This window comes from Gavialis gangeticus, unplaced genomic scaffold (genome assembly GCF_001723915.1).
Source record: "Gavialis gangeticus isolate Ggan-Ray unplaced genomic scaffold, GavGan_comp1, whole genome shotgun sequence".
NCBI lineage: Eukaryota > Metazoa > Chordata > Crocodylia > Gavialidae > Gavialis > Gavialis gangeticus.
This window is the reverse complement of record NW_017729034.1, coordinates 35,118,067-35,129,154: the sequence shown is the minus strand read 5'-3', so window position 1 is coordinate 35,129,154 and position 11,088 is coordinate 35,118,067. Positions and strand designations below refer to the sequence as shown.

At 41.2% G+C, this 11,088-nt stretch overlaps 1 protein-coding gene across 1 annotated transcript in view; it reads left to right on the top strand.

Moving 5' to 3' along the window:
- Positions 1 to 11,088, top strand: part of FEZ2 (fasciculation and elongation protein zeta 2) — an 82,660-nt gene that overhangs the window by 43,365 nt on the left and 28,207 nt on the right. Inside the window, exon 6 of the mRNA XM_019527133.1 lies at positions 4,835 to 4,915. Within this exon, the coding sequence (XP_019382678.1) occupies positions 4,835 to 4,915 (81 nt within the window). The remainder of the gene's footprint in view (positions 1 to 4,834; positions 4,916 to 11,088) is intronic.

Genomic DNA, 11,088 nt, shown 5'->3' with positions numbered 1-11,088 from the left:
CTGCTCACCACGTCTCCACCCCCCGCCACCGCATCCAGGTCCTGCACAGGCTGATTTGCCCTGGGCCCAGCACCCTGCTACGGTCATCTCTGCTTAGACTGGTGCACTGACAAGGGTGGCCAGCCAGCAGCATGGATATCACAAGTGGTATGGGCAGCCCTTGTGTGGCACACAGCAGATTGGGGAGGTGACAGGCAGCATACAGTGGCAGATTGGGCAGGGAGCAGAAGTCAAAGCAGTGGATCAATAAAGGGGTCAGAGTGGCACTTAGGGAGGGTGAAGCTAATTTGTAGTACCTGCCAAAAATGTTGGCTCATACTGACCTAACACAAAGCTATGCACTTGTGAGTTCTTTTACTGTTGGATAAATGAGTCCTTTTCCTTTGAGGGATCTGTTAATCTTTCAGTGATCAGAAAATGCTCAAGTGTAGTTAGCATAGGCATGTCTCTAGAATGTAAATGGTGTTCCCTAAGCACAAGTTAAATACATAAATCCAATCTTGTGGGTTTCATCTTTGGGGATGAGATACAACAACTGAGCAGCAAACAAAATAATTTGAAAGTCTCTAGAGAGTTAATGCAGGTGACTTGAGTGTATTCTAGAAGAATATGGCCTCTCATTCTCAGATGATTATCTTCGTGGATATGTCTGGATATGCAGTTGCAGAGCACATTTTACTCTGTGATAACCTGTAATATTAGTACAGTAAAAGCTCTATTATCCAGCATCCCCTGGGAATGGGGGACCCCGGATAACAAAATATGCTGGTTAACTGAGCAGCCTAAACAGGCGTCCTTGCCTGTTCGGGCTGTCGCTTCTCCCGCTGCATCTGGGGCATCGCCGCCCCTCCCACAGCATCTCTGACCCGCCTGCAGCCCCGCGAGACAGAGGCAGGCCCTGTGCAGCCGGCTGCGCCCCGGGCCATGGGGGCACAGCAGCACAGGCTGCTTTCCCCCAGGCTGTGGAGGCTCGGGGAAACTGGAAGTGCCATTGTGGGCACTTCCGGTTTCACTTTACCTTACAAGCTGCATGCCGGTTAATAGAACATGCCAGCTTGTAAGGTGCTGGATAACAGAGCTTTTACTGTATGAGGTTTTTCTTTGTTCTAATACATTTTGTTTGACTAGAGAAGATATACTTTGTCTCTTAAGCAGATACCTGCAACTTTTCAGTATTTTTTAGTTATTATTTTAAGAATAAGAAGACCTTTCTAATTTGAATTTCTAATCAGTTAGTACCTCAGTGTTCAAAATGGCTGATTCTTGCCTCTGCTATACCAGCAGCCATTTGTTGCACTCCCTCTGACACAGCTTATCCATTAGTTTCAAAAAGGTTATCTCTTAGTGATGCATTGCCTCTGAATTTTTACTTCTGAATTCTCTGCCATTGTAGAAAGAAGTTGAGGCATTGGATGTTCAGTCATATTTTCAAAAATGTGTACTGCATGTTGAAGGAACTCTTATTCTCTGCATTTTAGAATGCTCTTGTGATGTTATCTGTAAGTCATCTTGTCCTCTACCCACCATTTGCTATCTCCCAAATGACCTTCCAGTTAGGGGGTATCCATAACATGTCACTCAGGCAATATTTGCTTGCCTCCTGCAAGAGGAAGGAGGATGCTATCTTTGAAAGAATAAAGCAAGATTTGTTTTAGCACTGCACTTGATTTTTCAGAGCTGCTAACATTAGCTAGGCTATATCAGAAGGCAGGGAAGATTTGCACCTTATAAATTAACCGAATCAGTGATACTTTGTAAGCTTGCTTCACGAAAACTTATGCATGTCTGATTTAATTAGTCTATAAGATGCAAATCTACTTCTGCCTGACTTCAATCTAACATAGCTAACTACCTCTCTCTCTCTGATGAAACATGCATAAAAGGTGGGATTAAACATGAACTGCGTTATCTAAGATCAGGGCTGTCCCAACGTCTAAGTGGCCAGGGGTCCCATGGCTTGGGCTGTCATGGACCTTGGAGGCAGTTCCTGGACTTGCCTCTATCTTGCCAACCATGAGCTCCCCTGCTATACTGGCTCGTTCAGCCACTTTATGCTTGTGTTGTACTGCACTGCCCTGCCCGCTGGTGTCAGGGCAGGAAAGGGAAGACAGAGGGAGGGGGAGCATGGAGCCCCCCCCCCCCCGTTGCTGCTTTGGTGCTGGAGCAATGGTGGGAGGAACAGCCAGGGCTGTAATTTAACTCCTCACAAGTCACATGCAGCTTCCAGGCCACCATTTGGACAGCTGTGATCTGAGATCTTCAAAGATTTGGCAGTGTTTTGATGAAGGTAGTTGTAGTTCATACATTGTAACAAGGCATATTGAAACCTGATTTACTCTTAACTGCACCTGCTCTCAAATCATTCCATGTTAGGTGATATGCCAGTGGGAGAAGGTAGTTGCTTGCAGAGGATTTAAGTCAGTTCTTGCTCAGTTCTCTGAAGATTCTTTGACTATGCAAAAGTTTGGATATCTCTCATTTTGGCAAGCTATTTGAATTTCATTAAAATCCAGTAGTTTAATAAAAGTAGCTTTCTCTCCATAACCTCCAAAATCTTTTGTGTATACATTTGCAGTACTTGTGGTATTGAGACTAAGCATACAGTTGTCTGGGCATAATGCATACTAAGAGGTTGGCCTATGTTTTTAGGAAGTCTTAACTCTAAGTGTCTTGATTAGAATTCAGTAAAGATTCTGCAGAAATGAATGGAGCATTAAAACCTTTCTGGGAGTTCTTGTTTCAGTCCTAGAAAAAGCAATTTATGTTTAAATTGAGATTGTCTTGCAAATGTAAAGAATTGAGGGAGTTCATGAAACCTTGTATTCTCCATAATCTGAATGTGTAAATTTACTTTAAGTTAAAATTTTCGTGATACAATTCTATGCCCCTGGTTCCAGGGTGACTTTGGGCAGGTTGCTTTTTCTCTGCTTCTCCATGATTATAATGAAGAGACTGATACTGACCTTTCAGATAGTACTTTAAGATCATTGCTGAAAATCTCTTTCTAAGAGCTAGGTGGTGTTCATTATAGTAATAATTTGCTATAAATGGATCCACAATGGCCATTGTACTGAGTTTAGCCATGGTGGTTGTCTAAATCACTATAACCAATAAAAAAAAAAGTAAATTAGTGACAAGGTAAAGATTGGAAACACTGTACTAAACACAATTCAGTTTCAGTCTTGTTTTCTACCAGTATGTTTAGCAGAAATCTAATTTAAAAAAAGACTAATGTTGCAGGGAAATAAATTCCTTGGAAAAAGAGAATTAGTATAGCTTGCTTTTAACAAATGGGAGATAAGCTGATTTAAAAACCTTTTATAAAATATACTCTATTAGCGCTCAAACATAGGATATCATAAAGTGGTAGGTTGTGGTTTTTTTTAAAAAAAGGTTCCCTTGTGCTTTTTGCATTTTAAATTTACATCAACACTGCTTTAGTTAATACAAAATTTGAAAATATAATGTACTTTTTACTGGAGCAAGTATAAATAACAGATAAATATATTTTAAACCAAATATTTTTTAAAAATAAGTAATAATCAAGTATTGTAATTGCTGCTCTACCCATAACTTTCTGATCAGCTTCACATAAATTACTTTCCTCTGTCTTGGGCTTTTTTTTCTATCTGTAAAATGAGGAAGTTTTTTTTGTTTTTGTTTTTTTCTTTGGTTTTTTTTGTTTGTTTTTTTTTGTTTTGTTGGGTTTTTTTGTTTTTTTTGTGTTTTTACCTATTTCACAAAGATACTTAGGAGGATTAGTTAAGGTATTTTAAGACTTACAATTTAAAGCACTTTACATCTGCATATATTCTAGGAAGGTGAGTTAAGATGGTTTCAGACCTTATATCTTTCCTCTATGTTTCATTATGTTTAAAATTACACTGAATATTGCATTAATATAGCATTTTATTTTCCTTTGAAAAATAAATGCGGGTGTGTGTAGATGTGTGCTCACAGGTCTCTGTGGATAGCCTGAGGTTTTTAAATTTTTTAGTTTGTTAGCTTCTGAATCTCACATCTCAGCGTGAATATCAGAAGTGTGGATCTATTATTCTTTCCTTCACTCAATAAGAATGGAATGCAAATACTGCAAAAGACAAATTTGGTAGAGTAAACTTGATTTTTTTTTTTTTTGTGCTTAGTGTCCACATCCTTCTGATGGAGCTTGAAATTAATATGTGTATTTTGTTAACTAATTGTGTGCACTTTACAATATCAGCATCATTCCAGGGATACAGTTTGTTGCTGTTTTACTGTGGCAGAGAAAGCACAAACACATAGCAGGCTTCAGGTAGAATGAATGTCAATTGGTGTGTGTTAATCCAAAAAATAAATTTGTAATATATCATTAGGCTTTCAGAAAATTAAATGTTAGAAGAATCCTTCTAAATACAATAGGGTTCAATTTCATAAAAATAGGTATACTCTGAAATTGAACTCTGGAGAATTGTATTCATCGTATTTACGTTTTTTAAGTTATTCTTAAAAACGTCTGAAAATTTGGTTCTTATTTAAAAACAAAGTTTGTATACACTGAATAATGAAATGCATTTATGTGTAAACATTGAGTCTGTCATGAAGATTTTGCTTCTAATTCAATATATGATGAAAATATGCAATCAGGTCTTATAATACTTAGAATCACAATGTTAATTAATATTAAACTTTTCTTAAAATTTTCTTCTGCGTATGAACAGCATGCAACGGTGCTAAATATATTCTAACAGCTTGTCTGTCTGATCTTTCTTGTGTTGACTTGGTAAACCCTCACTAATAGTCTTTGAACTTTCTCTGTCTCCTTTTTTTCTGCCATTTTTTTGCTACTTTTTAGCGCTTCAGCATGGAAGGGATATCAAATGTCATTCAGAATGGCTTCCGCCACACATTTGGAAACTCAGGTGGAGAGAAACAGGTGCTGGGTTATGCCTCTTTCCTCTTTCTTTGTCTGCTGGTTTCTATAAAAATTAAAATGAAGAAAGATGGTAATACTAGCATGTTTGGACCTATAATCAGTGTTTTGAAAAATAAGTATGCCTGCCTCAATTCTCCTTGTCTTCAGGGCTGCAATCAGCCTATTATGTCTCTCTCCCCTCAGTAGGCAAAGACCAATCAAAGTTTCAAAGGGCGCTGAAATATGATGCCTTGGAGACCTGTATTTAAAAAAAAGTAATGCATGCTTTAAATGAATTGCATGTGTATGGAAAAGTAATTAACACACTTCAGTCTTAAGCTTTAGGAAGGCAAGATGACATCTAAAATACTATGAGAATGGGGTTTCCTTCCTCCTTAGTGGTCAGAATCCATTCTTCTGAAGAGAAAAATTGTACCTGTGAAAATTCATATGTAATTTCTCCTTGATAATTGTGTTATGTTAGAAGTAGCCACTTATATGGAATATAAATATATTGGATAAAATACTTTATTCAAAGGTAAATTTGTATGCTAATTAATTATTTATGAGAATATATCTCAAAGGAGACTGTGCCTGTTACAGTAAGTAGCTGTCAGTTTTAAATGTACTTCACCAGGGAGGTTTCTATCTCATCTCTCACTATAATATTTCATTACCTTATTTTTAATGTAGGACATAAATGCTCACATTATGAACGTTAAGACTGTAATATGTATTTTAGCTATTTGTGCCAGGGCTGTTCAGTTGGCAGCCTGCAGGCTGCATGTGGCTTGCAAAGGGTTAAATTGTAGCCCCCTGGACTCCTGCCCAACCACCATTCCCTCCCCGTTGCTTTAGCTGCTTCTACAGCCACATGCGTCTCCCTCTGGCTTCCTCTTCCAAACCCCAGGAGTTGGGGTAATGCAGTGTAGCGCATTCTGCAATGCTGGGGAAGCCCAAGCCCTGGGGCACTTGAGAGGTTCAGTGCAGCAGAGGTACCCATTAGGGCTGTGCAAAGCTTCAGTTGCTGATTTGATTTGGCCTGATTAGGCAGCCGAATCTCTGAATCAGAATTGAATCAAGAAACCCTTTAATCTCTCTGAATCGAATCAGAACCCTCCAAATCAATTTGGAGAGATTCAAAGAGATTCAATGATTTGGACTTAGACACAGGTTTAAATGTTTTTTCTGTGCATCTCAAGGTACCAGGCAGCTCGTGAATGCTGAGATGCTGGGGTGGATGGAGTGTCCCACGGAAGTGCAGGGGGATCCCCAGTGCGCGCAGCAGTGGACCCAGAAGTGGACCAGAAGCATTTCCAGCACACTTCCAGATCTACTAGGGAGTGCGCAGGGGACCCATCCCCCAGCTCAGTGACTGGTGCCTCCTGGGTCTAGGGGAAAGTGTGTGTGGGGGGGGGGGGTTCACTGCTGAGCACATGGGGGGCCACCCCAAGCTCCTCTGGGATGCTTTATCTGCCCCACCATCTCAGCATTCATGAGCCACTCCTGGTACCTCGAGGTATGTAGAAAACACATTTAAAGCTATGTAATTGCTGATTCTCCAAATCATCATCGAATCTTCCAATTTGGTTTCTGCCCAATCAAATCAGGACAGTGATCTGAATCTACGAATCAAATCACTGTCCCCAGTTCGGGGCAAATCCGAATCGAATACAGCCCGTTTCGCGCGCCCCTAGTGCCCATAGCTGGGGAGCTGAGGGTGAGGTAGACTACCCTGGCACATAGTGCAGCAGAAATGAGAAAATGGTGTGTTGGCAGGGTACAGAGGCACCCAGTGCAACAAGGGGGTATGACCCCACTAGTGCAGCATCCAGCTTAGAAGCTGGACAGCCCTGATTTATGGTGTTGATAAACAGCAAGATTTTTTAAATGTAGTAAAACTAAGGGTTGATCTAATTCTAGCTGTTCTCTCAAGAACAAGCAATTTAGTGTTTATTCCATAAGGACTGCTGGAAGTGTCAAGGGTTGATTTATGGAGCTGTCTTTCTTTTTTTTTATTCTGACCTCAGCGAGAAAGGGACACCTAAGCTCCAGTTGGAAATAGCATGATATGGAAATCCTAGGGAGTCCTAGACTCTGGAGAAGGCAAGTTTTGGTACAGTAGAATGAAGGGTGTAGACAGCAGTTAGTTTCCATATGCTACCTCAACTTATATTTGCAAAAGTTAAAAATGCATTTATAGAAAAGGAGGTCTGGGTTGAAAGCAGACCTTGTTTACCTGAGACCTTGCAAGTAATTTGGTGAAAAGAAAATGTTGATAATTCTGCCTTTTCTAAAGGAAAACTATCCATGTTGGTCTTGCTATTAGTAGAGAGAGGTAGTTAGCAACGTTAGTCTGAAGTTAGGCAGAAGGCAGGACAGGGTGACACCTTATATACTGACTTATTCAGTCATGAACTTTTATCAGCTACAGCTTATTTTATCTATACATGAATTTCTTCTCCTTTGAGAAGGAACCAGCACGTTCCTTTTCTTCCATTTAATGTACTAGTGGTACTATGCAAGTGCTTGGAGGACAAAGGATATTTTTCATAACTTTTTTGCTAGCTTAGTGAAAACTGGTTTATGCACAGGTGCTAGGGAAGGCAGTCACCAGTCCTATTAGACTGTGGTTCTCTTCCACTCTGAAACTGAGCATACCATATTTAACCTTGGATTTTCATCCTCACTTAGTCAACTCAAGGCAATTTTTTTGGCAGGAGTGCTGAAAAATACCACCATGCCTACCTTGGAAGGTGTCAGAGTGCCGGCATGCCAGAAAAACAAAACGAGGGCAGGGGTATATGGCTGGATGCCCTGCTTGTGCCCCTTGCCCCCCATCCAAGGCCCCTGCTGCCCCTGCTCTCCAGGCCTGCTGCCCCTTGCCCCCTACCTAAAGCCCTTGCCCCCCAGCCCAGGCTTTGTGGATGTCAGCAGCTACCCTGGTTCTGGGTAGCTGCTGGAGCCCGGGCTGCTCCCAGCAGGGCTTGCAGCGTCCCAGCTGCCTGCTGGGAGCAGCCCGGGCTCCCAGCTGGCAGCAACTACCCAGAGCCAGGGCCAGCCGCAGCCAGGAGGCTGCAAACAGCTGTGCCGGACTCTGGAGCCCCGGCATCAGCTCTGTACCAGTGCATGCAGGCGCACCTCAGAGTGGGCGGTGGGGGAGGGGCCTGAGGCATCGCAGCTCTGGTCTCTCCCCCACTCCCAGCACAGAGCTGGTGACTTGGCTCCGGAGCCCGGTGCAGCTGTTTGTAGCCAGCCTCGGCTCTGGGCAGCTGCAGCAAGCAGCAAACAGGCTGCAAACAGCTGTGCCAGGCTCCCCAGCCCCAGCATCGGTTCCATGCTGGCGGCGACTGCATGTGCACCTCAGAGCAGACAGTGGGGCAGCGCAGCCCGCCTAGAGAGTTTGGGGGTCATTTCTTTAATCTTAGCTCCCCACCTCCAACATCCTCCCTGCATAGTGGCCCAACTTCTGCATTTTACTATTTACTTTAATTTCCTATATGTTTTGGCTTGACTTATGGCAATTGTTACTTTTATCCCTACACTTCGTAAGTTTCAAGATGGAGCTTTGCTGACCAAATCCTTTTTTCCCATTCCTTACAGGCCGCCTTCTTATACCCAGTATTCTTTTTGACATAATTATGTATCTAGTTAGTTCAGGAGCCTTCCTTCTCTCATCCCCCCCACCTATCCCATTACTTGGGATGCAGATTCTGGATAGCTTTTGTATCTTTGACATAAGTATGAAGCATCCTCAACATTCAGTTAGGTTTTCAGCTGATTAATTAGTTTCCTTAATTCCTATATGTCTGCCTTTTCTTTACATTTCTGTCTGCCTGAACTCCAGCTGCATCTCTGTCCCTTGGATTTCTTCCATGAGTTCTGTCAGGAAACATTTCCTGCAAAAGTACCTTCTTTCATGTGCCCAGTCAAGGATATTATATATATCCTGAAATCATATGTGCATTTATCCTCATTGTTTCTAATCTTCCTTGGGTCATCAATAGGTGTCAGTAGGCATCATCCGCTTTTCCTTGTAGTTCATAACCAAAAAGAAAAAAGGTTGAAAAGCCCCCAAGTTCATTTTCACAAACATTTCACAGGCTCCCTGTTTGCTGCTCTGTGGTACAGGTGGAAAGCTTATAACTTGGGTCAGTCATGCCTCCAAAAAAAGGCACGCCATCTGTCAGTAGCAGTCAAAGGTAGAAGCCCGCAACACATGCTGAGCTGGAAGGTCTCAGCCACAGTCACAACACACAACCCCAAAACATATTCTACAACTGAGAGCCTTCAAGCAGCATGTAGCCAGTTCACTTATTTCCCCTCCTCCTCCTGCTTTTCCCTCTCTGTCTGGCCCACTCTCCTTCCCCACCTACTGGAATAGGTAGGATCTGTTTGACAGAGGAGGAGGTAATAAACCTTGTTTAGAATCTGAAGGAATTCATCCAAAAGAAAAAAAATGTTGCTCGAGTGTCCAGAGGATTCGAGAGACTTGCATAGAAGTTTTAGGGAGTTAAGCCAGTGAAACTTTTTAAAGATTAAGGGCCTTCCAAATCTATTACATCAGAAATAAGTTGGCAAACTGGTCAGAAAAGGGCATCTTGCTACAAGAAAGGAACACCTAGAATCTTGGATGTTAAATTTTGTACTAGAACTTTAGGTTCATTAGGTTTGAAATGGGCAGAAAAAGGCAAAACCTATTTAGAGAGACTTGCACAGGAGTCTTTTGGGCTTCATTTTATCTTACAAAGTAAAATAGGTTTATACTTGCAATTTTGACAAAATGGTATTCCAAAGCAGTACTTGAATATAGATATCATCCACACTAAAATGATTAACTTCTTAATGAGGTCCCAAGCATTTGGGCTGAAAGAAAGTTGAAGAGAAATGTGTTTTTTTAACTGTTTAATTTTGTTATCTTTCACTTCTGAGTGTTGAGACCCCTTGGCTGTAAAATTTCAGCATCTTTTTCATTACCCAAGTGTTTCCAGTAGAAATTCTATGTTCAGATTATTGCTATTCTAAAGTTAGCTATTTGTTTTTGAGTGCTGTCTCTTTTTTTTTTTCTTGATACTGCCTTCAAAATATTAGGCTGAGAGATAACTAAACCATGTGAGGGCATGACATCAATAAAAGTTTTTGTTCTGTCTTTATCTGATGGTTGGGTAGACTAGCCAAGCATCTGGAATTGTATAAAATATCAAGCAGAGAAATTTAAAAGTATTTCATGTTTTAAGTTTTGATGTATTCACAAACCCTTTCTAGCCAGAGAGGATTTTGCATTACATTTGCACTGCAGAGGTGTTTGCATTTACTTTCAGCTTCTACACTTGCATGTGGATTTGTGTGTATATGTGGCTTCCAGCTTATTCACTCTGTACTGGGCATGAGTAAAAATAATTTGGATTTCCAAATTTGGTTGACTTTTATTAACTATAATAGCATTTTCCTGTGAAAATGGTATCATCCAGACTGCTTGAAGCAGGAATTGTCTACAGAAACCACAAATTGCAAAGAAAAAAAAAAGGGGGATAGATAAAGCTATTCAAGGCAGCTGGAAGTACATAGGGATATTTCTATGAAAACCATTTAAATTCTGGAAAGGTTTTATATGCAGTTAGACTTCTAAAATAAGTCTTATTAGGATAGGAATTCTTGGTTTGTATATGAATAATATCATCATTTTTATATGAGATGCATAAACTAGAGATGCTGCTTATGACACTGTCAAATGACTTTGTCCAAAAATTATAAAAAACAATAATGATACACAATTTTATAAGCTTTTGTGTGCCCAGTTCTTGCTACTGGCTGTGCTTTGTACAACAGTGATTGGAATCAGAATGTTTAAAGGCACTTTAGAACCAAAGGGTGCCTGTAGACATGCTGTGGGGCTGCTCTAATGCACTGTTATTACAGGGTGTTGGAGCAGACTTGGTTAATTGTGTCTGCTGGAGAGTGGCAATTACCGTGCTCCAGCCAGCCTCCATGTCTCATGTATTAGCATCCCCAAACTTCAAAATGGCAGCAGGGGTGCTTTAACTAAAGTTTGTCGAACAAGGTTTAGTTGAAGTGCCGCCACTGTCGCAATTTTGAAGTGTGGGGACTCTAATACACGAGATACTGTGGTGCTTTAATTAAAGCAGCTCTTGGAGTCTCTCTAAAGCCCCCCCCCCCCCCCCCCCCCCCGCCCC